This window comes from Ceratotherium simum, chromosome 10 (assembly GCF_057802395.1).
Source record: "Ceratotherium simum simum isolate JZ-2026a chromosome 10, ASM5780239v1, whole genome shotgun sequence".
Classification (NCBI taxonomy): Eukaryota; Metazoa; Chordata; class Mammalia; order Perissodactyla; family Rhinocerotidae; genus Ceratotherium; species Ceratotherium simum.
Genome location: NC_141909.1, coordinates 75,495,694 through 75,515,593, shown reverse-complemented (window position 1 = coordinate 75,515,593; position 19,900 = coordinate 75,495,694). Strand labels below are relative to the sequence as shown.

Here is a 19,900-nt window from a genome sequence, read left to right as displayed (position 1 = left end):
GCAAATGTACATTATTTTTGTTATGTAATGGATTGTGTTGTAATTGCCTTGCAACTCTTCATAAGAAAAAAATAATCCCAGAATTCCAAACAAACCGCTTTTAAATAAGCATTTGGGGCAACTGATTGGTGAGTTAGGAACCACCTTCATTCATAAACTCAGGCTACTTTCAACCTTATTGTCACCTTCCCTTTATTTTTCAGCAGTAAAGGATATGTATCAGGTTTTCTTTTCTTTCTTTCCTTCTTTTTTGGGGGGGTGGTATATATATGTGTGGAAGATTTTTCATATAGCTTATAGTAAGGTAAAGAAGAGAATTAAAGATAGTCCCAAAAGGGGGATTGTGATTTTACAGAGAGGAGGGTACATGAGAAAGGAGTACATTGTTTCTTGTAGTCTATTTTTCATAGTCTGTTTCAGACACGTGAATAGAGACTGACTTTCAGTAAAATGGACATAAGTAGAGCCATAGATAGAATCAGAGAAAAATCAAGAAATCAAGAATCAGGAAGAAACTGAAAATGAGTTGGGGGGAAAACCTCCAGAATTCAACAAATGGGGGGAAAAACCAGATGGAGGTAAGAAGCAAAATAACAAATGGAAAATTATTTAGCTGGGAAATAAGGAAAGGAGAGTTATTGAGTTTTTATGGTGTTAAACTCTATTAAGCAGGACTTCATTAACCTCTATTTAAAAAAAAAATTAATCTGGATTATGTGACGCGTACTTTATTTCTAAAAACGGGTATTCCCACCTTGAGTCAGCTTTAGAAAGGTGGTGGGATGTACTCAAAATCATATGTTCTTATTTTTTTAAACGCATCCAGTCCTTCAGCTTTCTTGGACTTTCATTTTCTTGTCTCAAAATAGGAAATGGTGGAATGTTCTAGGTGGGAGGTTTAGTTACAGCATCAATTCAGGGTGGAGCTAAACTGAAAATTCTGCTGTTTTAAGGGTTGGGAGGCTGTTTGTTGGTACGTACTGCTCAAATACTTGGTAAATAATAACAACCTGAATTCAGTTTGCTTTGCTGATGACATTGGATTGAAACACTTACAGAAATTTACAGTTAGCATTTACATGCACTGATTTCTCTTGACCAACAGTTTTATGATTTCATGAATATAACTTGGAATGTTTTACTTGATCTTGAGAATGATTGAGGGGAATCCTTCTTGAGTTCTTTCATGGCAGTGTCCTGCAGGGAACAGAAACGATGGCAGCAGTAATAGTGCTCCTTTCCATGCCCCCTTCTCTCCTGCCATTCTGGCTGTAACTCTCTACCACTAATGAAGGTTTAAAATGTTCTCTGGCATGAATCTGTGGCATCTCTTGTCCTGATAGATTCAACGTAGTTTATCTCATCAGTTTTTACACTGATTATAGGATCTCATGTTCAGAGTGTCAGATTCACAAATACTAGCTTTGGATAAGTTTTTAAATTTGAACTTTTTAATGTTATTTTAGTAATGGAGTTTGACTTCCTCTTATTATTTGGGTAGAATGTTGTTAAGGATAGCCGTACAGTGCTGAAATTTCATTAGTAATTGCCTTGAAATACACACCTGATTTCACAAATACACCATTTATAAACATTCCACAAAACCAGTGGTTCTCAACCCTGGCTGCATATCAGAATCTCTTGTGGAAGCTTTGAAAAATACTAGTACCTAGATCTTACCCCAGACTAATAACACCAGAATTGGGATGAGGGGATGGCCACTGGGTGGTTTTTTGTTTGTTAGTTTTTTAAACTCCTGAGTTGATTTTACCATATAGCTAGATTTGAAAACTCCTTATACTAAGCCAATATTCAGGATGAACATGTATCTAGTAATTCAGAGGAGATCTCAGATTTTGAGGATTTACGCAAGTGTTCTGCAGAAATTAGTTCAAATGATTTCATTTAACTCTGAGCTACTCCATTCTCCTAGGCATATGATTATTAATAGTTACCTGCCAGGAAGGGCCCCTTGGGTGACCATTCTTGTTTCCTGGAGTTGTAACAGGTAATAGAGAGCTTACCTCAGTTCAGCCAGCTGTCTTTTGAAAATCCTTTTAAAAGGAAAGCCTGAGTGGTAAATCTTAAAAAAAGGTAGGAAATCAGGTGGTTATAGAGGTCAAAGATCTGTTATAGCATGAGTAAAAATTGTAAACACCTACAGATGGGATGTCGTTGAGCTTTGCAGCATTTTTGATGTTCAGAGAATATACTCTAAAATCAGGTAGTGCTGATGTTATGTTTGTAATGGAGTAGCTTTTCTTCAAAGAATTCTTCAAACTCCCACTATATTTTGGGCATCATGGAAAATGAGAAAAGTGTGTATCATAAATTGTAATGATCATAGTAAAGCAAGTGTGTAGTAACCAGCCTTAAATTTCTTGTAATAGTAAGAATATCAGCTCTATTTAAATAAAAATTAAAAAAAAATTAAAGCAGCAGTTCTATACTTGGCATGTGAATTGCCTAGAGTGATATTTTTTAAAGTATAGCCCTAGAACTACCTTCATCAGAATTACCTGGGTGCTTTAAAAATGTTGGGCCTGTTCCCAGACCTACTGAATGAGAATGTCGGGTGGAGAGGCTCTGAAATCATCGTTTTCATAAGCTCCAGGTGATTCTGATGAGTACCAGTATTTGAGAACCCTGTGCTAAGCTCTGCAGCTTCTTTGTAAAGGTGCTTTTTCCGTGCAGGCAGTAGTGTCAGTGTATTAAATTTGTACCTATAAAATAAAAATTAAAAGTTATATTTATTCTTTCATGTCAGCAAGCAGATCTGATATCATTAGGAAAAGTTGTGTTGGCTTTGGCTTGCAACTCTTTGGCAGGAATTCAGCGAGAGAATTTACAGAAAGCCATGGAACTGGTGACAATCAACTACTCCTCTGACCTGAAGAATCTGATTTTGTAAGTTTTAATACATGATTTAACATATATAATGATCATATGAGAAGACAGAGCTTTTTCGTAAGGGCTTTTAACAGTGATTCTATTTAGTTCTCACTATTTAAAATCAGGCAAAACATAAATAACTTTTGATTTCTTTTTTTATTGCTAAATGTATATTTCTTGGAATAAATTCATAAACTAATGTGTTTAAATTAGTTATTGATGTTTTAAACATTTGGCCAAAGGGTACCCTCTAAAGCTGCATTAGTATCCACTAGCTACATATGACCTTTTAAATTTAAGTTAATTAAAATTAAATAAAATTGAAAATTCAGTTCTTCCGTTGCAGTAGCCGTATTTCAAGAGCTCAAAAGCCACATCTAGCTTCTGGCTAACATGTTGGACAGCATCGACATAGAACATTTCCATCATCTCAGAAAGTTCTCTTAGACACTGCTGCTCTAGAGAGTGATCAGTATCTTTGTGAAAGCAGTCATAAATAAACCTCAGATGCAATCAAGATACATACTCTGTGGCCAAAATACTCATTCCAGAAAGCATGTATGAAAGGTCCCTATGCTTCTACTCCAGTATCTTCGGACTCCAGGGAATCCTTGAGTATAGATTTCAAATGAATTTGGCTTAGGAGAAACCCACTGTGGGCTACTATCACCACACAAGGACTTCTCCCTAAGATACGTCTAACACTGGGGAATTCCAGAGGATAGGCAAGCCCTTGTTTAAGTTATTCTAGAGGACAGATGCTAGGAAGTCTCTTAAAATTTTTCCGATTATGTTCTAGAAGCAATTAGAGCTTATTGATCCTTTTCAGTCTCTTTTAGCTTCCAGCTGTTCCTGATCTTTCTGTGTAGCCCTGGATGATCCAGTTTCTTTTTGGACTGGCCCTGGGGTATGGAATTGAGGGATGGAGGATGGGGCTGCCACCTGTGCTTTGTTACACTGGCATAAGTGTCCTGCTTGTGACAGAGCACTAGAAGCCAGTGTTTGCCTGGTTCCTATTAATAATCAAATAAGATGATTTCTCTTTTAAAGGAAAATTTTTGTTTAATATATTATATATTATCACAACAGTGATTCCTAGCCTTAGTTCGCAACACCTAGGATGTCTCAAATAATCTCAGGTTATAATCTTCAAATTTTACTTTTTAAAAAGTGGGCGTAAAGGATATAAATGTAACAAATTGGCTTTATATTAATAATTATTTAAACTGGGTGATGGGTACATGGGGATTCATTATACTACCTCTCTACTTTTATAAATGTTTGAAAATTTCCGTAATAAAAAGTGAATAAACAAGTCATACTTTTATACTAACCAATAACTAAAATTTATAGAGCAGTAAACCGTTTTTTGGGCACTTTTGAACTGATTGATGTGAATTAATTCACTTAATTCTCCCAATAACCCTAAAAATTAGGTGCCATTATTAGCTTCCTTTTAGAGATGACAAAACTAAGGCATAGAGAGGTCAAGTAATTTACCAAAGTCACATAGCTTATGATAACTTTAAGTATGAATAGTTAGATATAAATGTCAGTAATTATAGACGAATGGCTAAGACGTAGATTATCCACCAGTATAGCCATTCATTAATTCAAAAAGGACTGCCTTGTATATGCCAGATGCTGAAGATACTTTGAACAAAATGAACAAAATTCCCCATCTTCTGGAGCTTCCACCCTAGTGGGGAGGAGTTAATAAACATGTAAACAAGTAGGATGTTTGCAGATAGTAATAAGTCGTATGAAGAAAATAAGATAGAATTATAAGCAGAGAGTGAAAGAGTGGGAGGCTGTTTCCCTGACAATGGTTAGGAAATGGCTTACCTATCAGAATAAGCAATAATAGGTGATTGATAATCATTGTATTCTAGGAGATAGCCCTTTGAAACATGTAGTATTTTTCTGCCTTAGTTATAATGATAGAAGAAATTGAATTGGTCTCTTCTGATGTGTGTTAGTGCATGAAGATTTCTCAGGAATAAATATACCATGACAGCTGGTAAATGAAGTTGCAGAGCAGAGGACAGCTTCCTAAAAAACTGAGGCTCGTTTGATTTATCAAAATGAAGATCCAGTTTCAGTTTCAAAAATTATTTTTGAAGAGTAGTGGAAAAATCTCCCCACCTACAACCACCCTCTATTTCACCCCTTCAAAAAAGTTTGTAACCGTCTTCATCTCCCACTATTGTAAAGAAGGGTTTGAGATTGGAAATGGTAAGTGTAACTCTACTCAACTTTCCTTTCTCATTTTCATAACAGTAAAAATGTAGAGAAAGTGTTCACATGTTTACAGTGTCTCCATTGACTCTTAAGAAGAGAGATATAATTATTAAGCCTTGAAAATGAACTTGACTTGCATGAAAAAATGTTTCCAAAATTGTGTACACTAATAATAATGGCAGCAGCGATAGCTTTGTGCTTGTGGGTTATGTTGTTTTTTTAAATTGCGTGTTTGGCATTCAAGTGATTCTTCTTTATTTTGGTTAGGTATTTGTTGACTGACCAAAACAGGATGCGAAGTGTAAATGACATCATGCCCATGATTGGTGCTCGATTTTATACTCAATTGGATGCTGCTCAAATGAGAAATGATGTCATAGAGGAAGACCTTGCAAAGGTAAAGAGTGTAGTTAAAAGAGTGTATGCACGCTTGCATCTGTTTGTGTAAATAGATATAACACATAGTAGTTATTGTGCTGAATATAGTACATAATTGGCTAAGCTTGTTGGCAGATATTTTTGTCCAAACTTAATGTTCAGTATTTTAATTTCTTATGTCCTCTGGGCATTTGTTTTCTTCTTTTTGTTCATGGCTTTGCTACAGTCATGGAACACAATCTTGACTTTTTTTTTTTCCATGTGAGTTACTTTAACAATTCTTAAAAATGGCCAGCTGCGTAATCTTCTTGAGTATTACTACTGAATGAAATGGACATGTTGTATTTAAAAGTATAACCAAAAGGTGGGATATTAGGATTTATTGTTTAAAGGTAATATTGATGCAGGATAGCAGTTTTGTAAACTTTTGCTTTTATATTCAGTTAGCTGGAACATTAATATTCTCTCTCTTTTTAAAATGTTTTTATAGGAGGTTCAAAATGGAAGACTGTTTAGGCTTCTAGCAAAATTGGGAACAATCAATGAGAGGCCGGAGTAAGGATTTACAGTATTTTACAATATGTTTTCCATCAAGGGCACTATTTTGCATAACAAGAATGAGTATACCTTATTCTTATGGGTTTTATTTGGAAAAAGAGAAAAATTCTCATGTGAAGTGACCTTAAGCCTGTTGTTAGCCATTGGGGTGCTGTTTTTTAACCACACCCTGGGCATGGTTGTCCTTAGGGATTTCACACACATACATACATAGAGAAAATATACTGTGTTAGAAATCCCTGCTGTGGTTTGTACATGAGGGAACATTTTATGACTATCAGTACTGCCTCTACCCTGTCTTCTTTTTGAAGCCTGGTCAGTTGAGCCTTTCCCAGTCAGATTAGAGACTTCAGAAATCTCTTACTGTTGCATGCCTCTTATCTTCTACTAAAGTGCATTATTCATAGCTGTCATATCAGTGATATTGGAAGGACACATCATCTTACATTATTTGTCATTTAGTTCTGCCTTATTTGTAAGTTGAAATTCGTCATATGTTCAAGAAAGAAATAGAGTTTATGTTTGTCCTGTGTAACTGTCAGACAGGTAGAACAGTATTGCAGCTGTTGTGACTACCGTGTAAGTTATATTTCAGGAATGTTACCTCTGTTTAAGAGAGATAGGTGATAGATAAATATCACTGCTTGAGGGATCTTTTTTGATCACAAAATTCAAGTCACTTACCTTTCTTCACAGTTAAAAGACTCAATTGGTATTTTCCCTAATAATTTTTCCAAATGAAGAGAACATGATTATATGTTGAGCTATGTAAAAAAAACTTTTAGTTATTTCTTCTGGCATTTATCTCTTTAAAAATATATGCTTATAGTGCTATTTCTTGATTTTTTTTCAATATTTAACTCAGCTAATGACTTTGTCCTGTGGAAGATGAGGCTCTATCTTTCATACTCCCTTCCCTTAACTACACACACACACACACACACACATTCACATTCCACCACTTAACCTATAACTTTTGAGTTCAATCTTTATTCAGTGTTGACATTATTATAACGAGGTAATATTGCTCATAGCTGCACCACCTAGTAAATCATGACTATATTTCCTTTATTTTGTATTTTGTTTTTGATTTTTGTTTTCCTGGAGTTAATAATTGTTTTATATAGAAAACTAAGCAAATGAAAAAAATATTTACCACCAGTTTATTCCAAACTCTCTGCCGGAGTTATAAAACACCTTTCCATATGTTCAAAAATAGGTAACCTGTCAGTTCCTTTTGTTTTCTCCCCCATAGAGAGATTGCCCCTGGAGCCTCTGTCCTTCTGTTCCTATTTGTGCAGGTTGTGCTTTAAGCCTCCTCACACTCACAATTTAGAACTGGAGCTTCCCTTCACTGTTTTCCTGGGAATTCTCATTGTCTCTCCCTTTATGTTGCATACCCTGTTTCTTGCTTTTTTGCCTTGGTTTATTCTTTTGATTTAATGGAGCACATCCTCCTGTAGCTTCCTGAGAAAGGTGAGTTTTTTGAATCTTTGCAAGTCTGAAAATATCTTTATTCTATTTTGATAGTATGATTGGGTATAAAATTCTAGATTGTCCTCAGAAAATTATTTCATTAATTAAATCTTTGAATAGATTATATATGAACCAGTTTTTTTAAAGAGTAGAAAAGGGTTTGCAGTGAAAAAAATAAAATCTGGGGCCGGCCCCGTGGCTTAGCGGTTAAGTGCGCGCTCTCTGCTACTGGCGGGCCAGGTTCGGATCCCGGGCGCGCACTGACGCACCGCTTGTCCGGCCATGCTGAGGCCACGTCCCACATACAGCAGCTAGAAGGATGTGCAACTGTGACATACAACTATCTACTGGGGCCTTGGGGAGAAAAAGGGGAAAAAAAAAGGAGGAGGATTGGCAGTAGATGTTAGCTCAGGACCACTCTTCCTCAGCAAAAAGAGGAGGGCTGGCATGGATGTTACCTCAGGGCTGATCTTCCTCACAAAAAAACAAATAAATAAATAAAATAAATAAAATAAAATCTCTCTTTCATACCTGACGTCCTCACTCTCTCTAGTTCCTTCCACCAGTCTTTGTTTTATTAGTTTCTTGTGCATACTTTGCAAGTTACAACTGTATATTTATATCTCCCATCCACTTTTTAATATAGACAAATTGTAAGTCATGCGCAATGTTCTGTATATTGCTTTTTTATCGTAACAGTATATTTTGGAAATCTTTCTTTTTAGGTATGTTTAGTGTATGCCAAACACATTCTCAATAGTTTACAAATATGAGCTAACTTAATCCTCATAACAATCCCATGATGCAGGTACTATTAGTATTCCTATTTAACTGTGAAATTGAGGCACAGAGCGGTTAAATACCTTGTCCAAGGTGACGTAATTAGAAGTATATGGGTCAAGATTCGAGTCCAGACAGTATGATTCCAGGGTCTGCTCTTAACCACTATGCTATACTTCCCTCATAATTTATAGCCCTGTAATAGTTTATCCTTTCAATGGGCATTTGGGTTGTTTTCAATCTTTTGCTAGTATAAACAATGCTGTAGGGACTGACTTATGCATACTTAATTTTGTGTGTGCATAAATATAGGCTCAGTTGTAGTTGTTAGGTCAGTGGATATGTCACTATAAATTGATAGCTATTACAAAAGGGTTTACCAGTGTACAGTGCATGAGAGTCTTTCACCAACAGTAGTTTTTTCAAACTTTTGGGTGTTTGTTAACCTGGTAGAATCTCAATGCAGTTTTATTTTAATGAGCATGTTGCCTATCTTTTTTATGTTTTTGATCCATTTCTTTTTCCTTTTCTCTGTGTTCATATCCTTTGCCCATTTTTATTTTCATTCAGATTGTTTTTCTTTTTGATGTATAGGAGCTACAGTGATTTAACCTTTGTGATCATGTTATTTTAAGTTTGTCATTTTTCTTTTGACTCTGCTTAATTTTTTTCCCAGGCATACCTTTGCATATGTAGTCTAATTGATCAAACTTCTTTTATGCTTTTGGATTTCAGTCATAGTTAAAAAGTTAGAAAGCCCTTTTCCACTCCAAGTTTTTGATGGAATTATCCTATGGTTTGTCCTAGAATACTTAGTTTCATTGTTTTTTACTAAAATTTTTTATATATTTGGAATTTATATAGGATTTAAGGTACGAATCCAACTTTTTTCCCCCCCAGAATACTACCCAGTGGTCCAGAAACAATTCATTGAGTAGTCTGGCTTTTCCCCACTGGTTTAAGGCAGCACCTCTTTTACACTGTTTTAATGATTGACCTTTTAAAATCTCGTAGTGTTCTTTCTTACCTCCTTTTTGTTGTGTGTTGTTTTCGTTGTTTTCTTAAAACTGTTTAATTTTCTGTATAAATTCTAGAATCAGCTTGTTTAGTTCAAAAAAAAGCAAATCAGTAAACTTGATGGTATTTTTATTGAGAAGCTACCATGTTTATTAATAAACTTAAGGAGCATTTGTATTTTTAGGTGTTGAGTTATCTTAACCAAGATAATGGTATGTCATTGTATTTGTTGACGTTTACTTTAGTATTCTTCAGTGTTTAAGTTGTTATTTATATAGTTATAGCACACTGTTTATTCTTAGATATTTTTTCTTGTTGCTGTTATAAATGGGAATTTTCCCCCAATCTATCTTCTTAGACTGCTTCTAGTCTCTGTACATGAAAATTACTGATTTCTGTCAATTTTGTACCCTGATACCTTAGTGTTTGGATGGTTTTTCAGTAGGTTCTCTTGGGTTTCTCAGGTATATAGTCATATCATCAAATAATGATAGTGATATTTCCTCCTTTCTAATTTCTATACTTTTAATTTCTCTTAAGTGATTATGTTAGCTAGCACCTCTAGTGATGACAGTTTCTTTCAGAATTTGAAGCATTGCGCCATTGTCTTTTTTTTTTTAAATTTATTTTTCCCCCAAAGCCCCAGTAGATAGTTGTACGTCATAGCTGCACATCCCTCTAGTTGCTGTATGTGGGACACGGCCTCAGCGTGGCCGGACAAGCGGTGCGTCAGTGCACGCCCGGGATCCAAACCCCGGCCGCCGGTAGTGGAAAGCGTGCACTTAACCGCTAAGCCGTGGGACCGGCCCTCCATTGTCTTTTAACTTCCAGACAGATTCAAAGCCATTTTCTTTCCAAATTTCCCCCTCCCATCATGCCATTCGGGTCTTTTCTTTATCACTGATGTTCAGAAATTCACAGTGATGTCCCTTGGTGTGGGTTTTTGATTCATTGTGATGAATCAGCAGGTGGGCCATTTTAATCTTGGAAACTTCTGTCCTTCAGTTCTGGGAAGTTGTCTTCATTGCTTCTTGGATAGCTTCTTTTCTTTTCTTTCTGAAATTCCCATTGCTCAAATATTAGATCTTTGCAGTTGATTTTGTAATATTCTATTTTCTGTATTGTATCTTTTTGTTCTACTTTCTAGGCAGTTACCTCAACTTATATTTTCTAAAATTAAAAATTTTTTTCTAATCCTTTTTTGAGTTTTTAAATTTCTACTGTCATATTTTTAATTTTCAAGAACTTTCTGCTCTCTGAATGTTTCTGTCTTAATGGCATCTAATTCTTGTTTCTCTCAGGCTGTCAATTACAAATTTTTGGTTAGGTTTTTTTTTTTCAGTGGTAAGTTTTATTCTGTTCTCTGCAGTATCTCGTAGGAAATAAGAGTTGTCTTTGTTTTGTTTTGTTTTATTCTCCAAAGGATTTCTGATCCTTGGCTATCCATTCATATTAAAAATGAGGTCCTGAAAAGCTAATGGGAAGCTCTTTGTGGGAGCAGGGATTGTAGAATGTGTGATGAAACTGTGATATTGTTATGTATGATTTTTGTTTGTTTTTAGTGAACTCCCAAATGTCAATATTTCTTTGGGGCAGGTCAGCATCTTCAGAAAAGAATCTTCCGACCTTCTATCTGTAGTATAAACCCATAGCCAAGCTTTGGGGAGCCAAGTAGAGGGAAAGTGTTGGTTGAATGGTCTCACCCACCACTCCTCAGCTCCTCTTCTCTTGCTTTGCCTGGCATCCTGGATGCTGGAGCTTCTCTGTTCACTCTGTCTAGAAGGGTTTCTGGTACACTTTCTGGCAGATTTCTGCCAGGCAGAAGTGGGGGTGGGGATGAGAGGTGGGTTCTCTATTTGCTATTTATAGAAGCTTTCATCAGTTCTGTTATTTCCAGCCTCAGTCCATGCCTGCACCTTTGGTAGTACCTAATGACTTCAGTTCCTGAACCTCACTGGTATGGCTTACTCCATGTGGCTTCCCCTTTTCACATCCCCTAAAGCGTTCGAGTTCAGTTTTTTCAAGTCTGCCAAGTCATACCACTTGCCTCTCTGCTTTCCACCTTCTAAATTTTTGTGAATATTTTTTCTCTGCTGTTTTGCTTCTGATCCCTTTGTCCTTATGTGTTTATACTCTTTTTAAGACATTTATTGTCAATTTGGTGAGATTTTGAAAGGGAACAGTGATAAATGGGTGTGTTTAATGAGCATTTTACTTGGAAGTCCTTGGAGTGATCTTTGCTAAGCACATATATGATTGTGTTTAAACCGTGTGGTGGGCTTCCCCCCTTGTTCTTAGAATACAGACCTAATTTTTTAACATGACCTAAGGCTGCATAGTCTGATGTCTCCCTTCATATCCTTGCTTCAGATCTGCCTCTTTTTTCTTTTAATTTTCTTCCCCCTCTCTTACCTTCTCTCACTCTTTGTCCTTGTCTTTTCTCTTCCCCCTCCTTGCCCTTACTCTCTATCCCTCCCCTTGTATTCTCTTTTTTTCTCTTCTCTTTTCTCCCTCAACCCCATCCAGCCACACTGACCTTTCTGAAGTTCTTAGGTTCTCCATGCTGTCCTTTGCAAATACAGATGCCTCTGACTAAGGAGCATTCTTCTCTGGGAAGACCATTCATTAATTCCTCTGGAACACCTTCCTTGCTTTCCCAGATGAATTCATGTTTCTGTTCTGTACCATATTCTCTTTTCTTAATAGCATTATTTAAATATGCGGTTACAACTTTCTTTGGTTATATGATGTCTGTTTTCCCCACTAGACCGTAAGTCCCAAAGGTCAATGAAAACTAACAGTGCTCGTTTGGTCAATTCTCCAGTTCTTTGCAGCTCACTTTCACCACATCATTGCATGATGGTAGGAAACCAAATCTACCCCCTTTTTGTTTCCTAAACATTTTCCTGTTTTATGCTCAGCAGTAAAGTAGAACACACATCTGACCATCTCTCTCTACTCTGTAACCTCAGGGTGAGAGGAGGAAAGAGATCATCTCTTTCAATCTATTTTCAAAGATATCTAAAGACATTTTCTTTCTTCCCCATTTTGTCTAACAGTAGGGGCTTAAATAAAGAAGTGATTATAAAATTGGAGTGTGTAAGGGGTGATTGCCCTTGAGAGTTTAAAACTGGTATTCATATACTTTCATGCTAAGTGAGATGATTTTTTGAAAATCTATGGACAATCTAGACATAAAATTTGAAAAAACAATTTTTAGCCTCCCTGTACCTTTCGAAGGATTAAAAAAGAAAAAAACTACACACAAAAAAAGCCTTATCTATTGGAGAAAACAATAAAATTAAACTAGTTTTGAGTCTGAAGAATAAACGTATGGCCATGTGGTATATAGCATGAGTTATTGAGGTAAAATATTACCTTCCTCCAGGTTTCAGAAGGATCCTACCTGGTCAGAGACTGGAGACCGTTATCTGTTGAAACTTTTTAGGGATCATCTTTTTCATCAGGTGACAGAAGCAGGTGCTCCTTGGATTGACCTCAGTCATATCATTTCTTGTCTTAACAAGGTAATTTGTATCTGGATTTTTACATAATGCTGTCTACAATGTATAGAATTTCATCTTCTACGAAAACTAAGAGACTTTAGAAATTAAGATGTACTCTACTGTAGCTTACAAGACATTAATAATTATTAGGTGTATCTACTTAATAATAATTTTTAGAATAGAAACACTTCTTTTAACACCTGCATGAATAATTTCAGAATTTTTCACTTTGGATCGTTTTATTATGATAAAATGTCACCAAATGACTGCCTCCCCTCTGCCCCTTATATAGTGTTTTATTTATATGTTATTTGCTATACCAAATAAAACAATGAGTAGAAAAAACAGAAAAATAATTTTGTGCTTAAATATTTTTCAGAAGTTGGAATTTCTTTCTTCTAAGTAATTGTGAGTCATCTTGAATGCCCTGCATGTTATCAGTTCATTTGCTGTTAACTATGGATATACTAATCAAGTATTACAATAGTAAAAGCACATTAATGGTCACATCAGGAGGCCCAGCCGTTATAAATGGGAAAGGTGATTAGATGAATTTAGATAGAGGTATATTATAAATTTATTTGAGAGGTGAGTTTTTGAAAGAGCTAGGAGAGAGACAATTTACAAAGGAAGGGAGGAATACATTTTCCTTATGAATTACTTGAAATTACAGAGCTTAGAGTGGGTCTCCAGAAGTAAATCCTAGCCTTTGTATAGGTTTATATCTCAATCAGGGGTGGGCAAACTGTGGCCCATAGGCCAGATTCATTCTCTAAGGCTCTTTTTTGTACAGCCTGCAAACTAAGAAAAATTTTTACATTTTTAAAAGATTGTAAAACAAAAAACAAAACTAAGAATAATATGTGACAGAGACTGTGTGTGGCCCTGAAATTTAAAACATTTACTGTCTAGCACTTTATGGAAAACATTTGCTGACTCTTGCTCTAAACTGTCCCTGAATTATAAGTAGAGAAAATAACCTACTATGGCACATGATTTAGAACTGTTAACGTACAGTGTGCTGATCCTTTAGGGAAAGTGTTGTGGTGTTTTATTTTTAAGCACTACTTTGCCTTGTTTGAATTTCCTTAAAACTCTTTAGAGAGTATTGTCAATAACCTACATTAAGAGGGAACAAAATTCTGTGTACCATTGAACTAATCCAGTACAGTTTATATATTCATTTGCTCTTTTCCCTTGAGGGAAAAACATTTTTTCTTGAGAGCAATGAGTGGAGAATAATTCTACTAGATTTTAGAAAATAGTATCAAAGCACCAATAATCGTAATTAAAAATATGTAGAAGTAGTATCAACACTAACAAGTAGATCCCATGGAATAAGCCATGGACAGGTATCTTAAGTGAAGATTATTGAATGAATATTAGGATAACTGAAAATTTGAAGAAAATTCTATTTCATTTCATAAAATAACTAGTAGTAAATAAAATTATCCCAAATCTGAAAGTGTGACAATTTTCTAAGTTTTGAAAGAGTATAATAAATTAAAAGGGATGGATGGTCATATTGATGATATAAAAATTAAAATTTTACATAGCTTATTTTGGTAGAAATGATGACAGTGATTAGTAAAATGATTTGAAAGTTTGAGCCTTCAAAATTAGTTTTAAACATATTTTAATGAGTGAATTAATGAAAAAGGAAGGAAAAATGTACATTGAAAACTAACAAAAATAAAGTGAAAACCTTAACAAGATAAGTTATTTGATGGACTCAGGTTAGCATTTATGCTTTATACAGACCTTATTAAAACATTAGTAAATTAAAATAGCAAGGCACTCATTTGATATGGAGTTGCTGGTAAATTGGACAACTCATAAATCAATGGTGTCTGATATCCTTTGGAAATCAATTAAGCTATACTTATTAAGCTATAAAATTATTCATTATTATTCATTATTTATACTTTTAAGTATTTCTCCTAAAGAAGTAATTCTATAGAAGAAAAAAATTAAGTAGAATTATATGTTCACTGCACTATAATTCGTGATACAAAGAAATTGGAAGATACTGGGGGAATAATTAAATTATGGATTATCAACTGCATGGCTTATAATGCAAAGAAGTGTTAAGTGTGAAACATAGGTAGAAACATAGGGCAGTGTTTGAAAAACATCTGAGTTGAAAAGTGTGTGCATACTGATTAGTAAAGGTGATGTAAAATATTTGTGTATATCTAGAAGGGAATGTGAGAAAAATTTTCTAAATATTTCATTTATCATTGTTGCAAATATTGTCCTAAAATAGATTATTTTCTTCATGATATGAACTTCATAGTGTGTGTATCTGTCTGTTTCAGTTAGATGCTGGTGTGCCAGAAAAAATAAGCCTCATTTCCAGAGATGAGAAGAGTGTACTTGTGGTGACTTACAGTGACTTAAAGCGCTGCTTTGAGAATACTTTTCAAGAACTGATTGCAGCTGCAAATGGTCAGTTGTAGTAGTTGCTCAGAAAGCACGCAGGACATGGCTGAGGAACTAACCAATAGCAAATTGCACTACAGCTGAACTGTTTTCATCATCTCATTTCACATCTGGGAAACAAACAGGAGATGAGCAAAGCTGCTTGCACTTCAGTCAGGTACACTGTTACTTGAAAGGAAGAATGTTTCACTTCGCCTAGAGCTGTGGCTGCTGTTGGGGCCATATCTGTGAAGAATTTATTTTAGATTAAGGAGCACCATTAGGTGAATGATGTTCCGGCTTTTGTTTTTTCCACTTGTATATGCACTAATTTTAATTTTTTAAAGACTTTTTTCTGATCTTTGAACTTTTGCCACGTTGTATACTTATTAAGGGAAACTATTTGCAAGGACATTTTTGGGAAACAATGCTGGGCAGCATTTTTGTCACTGAGGGTTGCAGAATTTGCTCTTTTGAGGGTAGGTTGCCCTGAATAACATAATGGACCAGGTAAATAATTTTATAGAAGTGCAGTATAGCGCGTAATTCTTCTAAGAGTATTGTATGCAAGCTCTGTATGCCACCCACTGTTAGTTCAAATTGAGATTTGTTTTGTTTTGTTTTTAAGAACACACAAAGAGAAATATCAGTGAATTGTTGGATATGAATTCCCCTATTAGTTGATTTAAATCCTTTCTGAATAAGAGTGGATAAACAGTAACTGAAGGAGCACATAGAGCTCTATGCTCCAAATTCAACCAGAGCCTTTTTTTGAAAAGGTGTTTCCCTGCTAGTCAGTTACATTTACATTTATGCAGTTTTTTAATAGAAAAAAAATTAAGTTGTGTTAAAGGCCTGAAGTTCAGGAGTATATTGCTTTAGGTTATTTCCAGTTTGCTTTTTTGTATAAAGTTCTGTTCTTTGAACCACAGCTTTATTATGGTACTTTACACTGGATACAGACACAGAGACACTGTTGAGAAGATGAACTAAACACAGCAGTGGTCTGGCATCAAGAGCTTTCTGAACTTTTACAGCCTGAATCTGGAGGGATAACAATCTGCTGTGCCTTTGCAGTCACTGCTTAGCCCAAAGTAATAGTACTTTTGATAATAACTATGTGGGATATTCCTGAATAAGTGAGACTCAAAAGTTGGGAATTTTCATCCTCTTAACTTTCTTAATATTTGGACGTGCAGTTGTCGCCAAACTTGGGTATTCATGGAATTTCTAGTTAATGAAATACCTATACTTTGATACTGAAGACTGCCAAATACATAGGAATTTTCTTTCATAAAAACAGTAATGAAGACTATATCTCCTTTCCCAGCACTGAATGTTTTACTAGCACTGGGTGCTCACCATGCAACTATGAAGAAAATGTGGAAACTCACAAGGTCAGGAAAGACTTCCAAGCACTTGCAACTGATGTTACAGTCTTCAATTTTAATAATTACACATATTTGTAGTTTTCAGAGAAGTTTTTAATATTTCTCTGTCCACTTTTTATAAGCTTTAAAATGATTTTCTCTGCCTTGAGATTTGCATCAAGAAAAAGCACCTCTCTTCACCTGAAAGCTTTGAAGACTAGAGACATGCTTTACATGTTTTAACAAGTGTATTTTGAGTCCACGTTTGGTAGCATCAGTTGTTGAGTTAAAAAGAAAATCAATTACTGCATTTGATCTGGATGGATTTTAAAAGGACATAATGTTCACTATTCAAAGGATAATTAACATTTGCCACCATAATGTTCTTTTTTACGAAAGGAACAAGAACTTGGAGACATTAACATGCAGAAGTCTTTTATCATTAGCTCATGTATTTGAGGAAGAGCAGCTGTCTTTTTATATGTTTTTTGACAAATCATATTGTAATTCTTTTGTACAAAAAAGAACTACTTGTATTCTAGAAGAAATATGAAATGCTTAATTTATAAGCAGGCTGGAGATTTTTTCCAATATTGTTTTCATTGAAAATGAAAGGGGATCATCTATTTTAGTTTTGGGGTCTGGGAACCTTTTCAAAATTTAATTTGTGGACCAATGTTTTGTGAAAGCAAAGGAAGGGCAGGGGTAAAATAGGGCTTGAATTTCTCATTCTGTATAGACCAGCAAACTTCCCTCTGCAAGGCAGGTTCAAATCACAAACCCAAGAATGTTTTCATAGTTTGCTTCAGCCCCTAGTAACCTCAGGACTTGGTTTGAATATAAAAGGTAGACAGCTGATATGTTTTCATGAGTAAATATTGTCAGCCAGAAAACAGTTGGTGTCAGGTAATACATATTTTTTTTAAGCTTTGTTTTATATTTATTTTTCATTTAGTTTTTATTGGGAATGGTTTCAATAGAACTCATTTCTGCTTAGGTGTTTTTTGGGAGAGTCCTCTTTTACATAGTGTATTCCATTTAAGAGGTTGTCTAAAAGTCTTTTTAATTCATAGGAAGATTTTAATATCTGAGAATTGTCAAATTAAGGATATAAACTTCCCATTCCTTCCTGTTATGACACACAAAAGCACAGAAAGGACAACCCTTGAAATCATGTAATGTGTTGGTCATTTCAACTTTTTGTACCTATTTTAAATTCTGTCAGTGTATTTACTTCATTGTAAATATTTTTGAGGGTACCTTTGTATTTTGCTTTTGACCTTGGTTCTGTGATTTGGATGTCAACAACTTCCCTAAAAAGCACCAGTATGTTAAGTTCGAATGTCATGATCCCAATATGGGTTATTCATGTTTAATCCTGTTTTCAGTCTCTATGTGTACAGCAGTATTTTTAATAAAGAATTACAGAGAGTAGTTTGTCTTTTTTTGGTACCAGTTCATTTAACAAGATGATGTTTGTCTTATGATCAGGCTTTAAAAGGCTGAATATTTTCTACGTGTTTTGGAAGAATTTTGGGTGTTTGGATGAAATGGTGGCAGATTTATTCATTAATTTACCAAATACCTATCTGTTAAATGCCTATTTGAATCTGTTCTAAGCACTAGAAATGCAGATATGAGTGCTTGTTATTTACAAAATGTATAGTTATACTCAAACATTTCTGTATAATACATGGCTTACAGTGTAGTTTAGGAGAGAAGATCTACTTATGTGAATGGATAGGGACTGATATATAGCTAGCTAGTCTTTGAATCAGTACTTAGTTAATTTACTATGTAGGTGAAGGGTGCTCTTCCTCCCAAATTCTCCAGAAACATTATTCAGAATATCAGAATACCTATTACCTAATACCAGAATACCTAAATTCAGAATTTCTTTTTCTACCCTAGAAAAAGAAAATATAGCAAATGTTAACATTTGTTGAATCTGGGTACTGAGTGTTTATCGTGTTCTTTTTTTATGTACATATGAAATGAAAAGTTGAGAAAATACAGTACAGAATAGAAAGTAATAAGGGACTTGAGGCATAGGTGAAGGGAAGCTAGAGTAAAGTGGAAGGAGGGATTATTTTCAGCTGAAGGAACTGGTGAGTTGCTTTTAGAAATTCAGAGAAGGAAGAGAATAAGTGTGGAAGATCTTTTGTGTAGAAGGATCTTAAAAATCCATGGATTCATATGCCAGTCAAAGTGACCATTCTAGGTTCATGGGGAAGAAGGGAGACTAGTCTGTCTAGAATGGAGGATGTGTTTGGGGATCTTTTAGGTTTAAATTTCTTAGGAGAAAATATTTTAAACATTGTTAAAGCGAGGCCAGTGTTACATGCGATACACTCTGGCAAATGGAGATAGAGTAGCTTTATTGTTTTCATCTCCTGTGCTCTGAATGGTCAAACACAGTGGGTTTTTTCCTCCACTTTTAGCAAGTACACAGTTAGGGACACATCTGTAAAATATCCTTCTATATACACGGGGGGTGGGGGGGGCGGTGAGGAAAGAGAATTTTAAAACACATGTCCTTAAAATTTATTAAAAACGATATGTACGGTGATTAAGCAACCAGCTCACCAGAAGAAGAATGCCTGAGTTCCAGTACTGGCTCTCCCCCTTAGAGCTCTATGATCTTGGGTAAACCCACTCAGTGCCACAGTGGAATGAATTGGGATTCGCTCATTCGTTAAATATTTATCGAATGCCTATTATATGTCAGGCGTTGTTCTAGGGACCAACAGAACAACTCTGACCACAACAGACACAAATTTTGGCCCTTGAAGAGCTTCCATTCTAGCAGAAAGAAGACAAAGTGTATAGTACGTTAAGAAATAATAATGGCTATGGAAAGAAAATAGAGTAAAGGATGTGGGTAAGGTTGCCAGATTTAGCAAATAAAAATGTAGAACACAAAGTTGAATCTGAATTTCAGATAAACAATGAATAATTTTTTTAGCGTAAGTATGTTGTGACTATTGCATGGGACATATTTATGTTAAAAAATGATTTGTTTATCTGAAATTCAAATTTAAATGGCCATCCTGTGTGTCCTCTTGCAACTCTAGAAGTGGGGAGTATGTGGTGGTGACAGAATTTCAAATGGGATGATCTGGGTAGTAGGTCTCACTGAGAAGGTGATATGTGAGCAAGGACTTGAAGTGAAAGAGCCAGCCATGTAGATATCTGAGGGAAAAGAATTCCAGGTCAGGGAATGTGCCAGGAATATTTGAAGAATGGCAAGGAGGCCTTGTG

General features: G+C 35.2%; 1 protein-coding gene across 7 annotated transcripts in view; it reads left to right on the top strand.

Moving 5' to 3' along the window:
• PAN3 (poly(A) specific ribonuclease subunit PAN3) overlaps positions 1 to 18,073 on the top strand; it is a 135,569-nt gene extending 117,496 nt beyond the window's left edge. For 5 of the 7 annotated variants that reach the window (XM_087436246.1, XM_087436245.1, XM_087436244.1 and 2 more), the window contains 5 exons: positions 2,768 to 2,907; positions 5,401 to 5,530; positions 6,002 to 6,066; positions 12,731 to 12,869; positions 15,167 to 18,073. In XM_087436246.1, coding sequence (XP_087292372.1) covers positions 2,768 to 2,907; positions 5,401 to 5,530; positions 6,002 to 6,066; positions 12,731 to 12,869; positions 15,167 to 15,307 — 615 coding nt within the window. In that variant the 3' untranslated portion in view covers positions 15,308 to 18,073. Of the gene's footprint in view, positions 1 to 2,767; positions 2,908 to 3,721; positions 3,800 to 5,400; positions 5,532 to 6,001; positions 6,067 to 12,730; positions 12,870 to 15,166 lie in introns of those variants that run through there. The other 2 variants (XM_014791238.2, XR_015553481.1) reach the window with 2 other exon arrangements.
• The last annotated feature ends 1,827 nt before the right edge of the window (positions 18,074 to 19,900 follow it).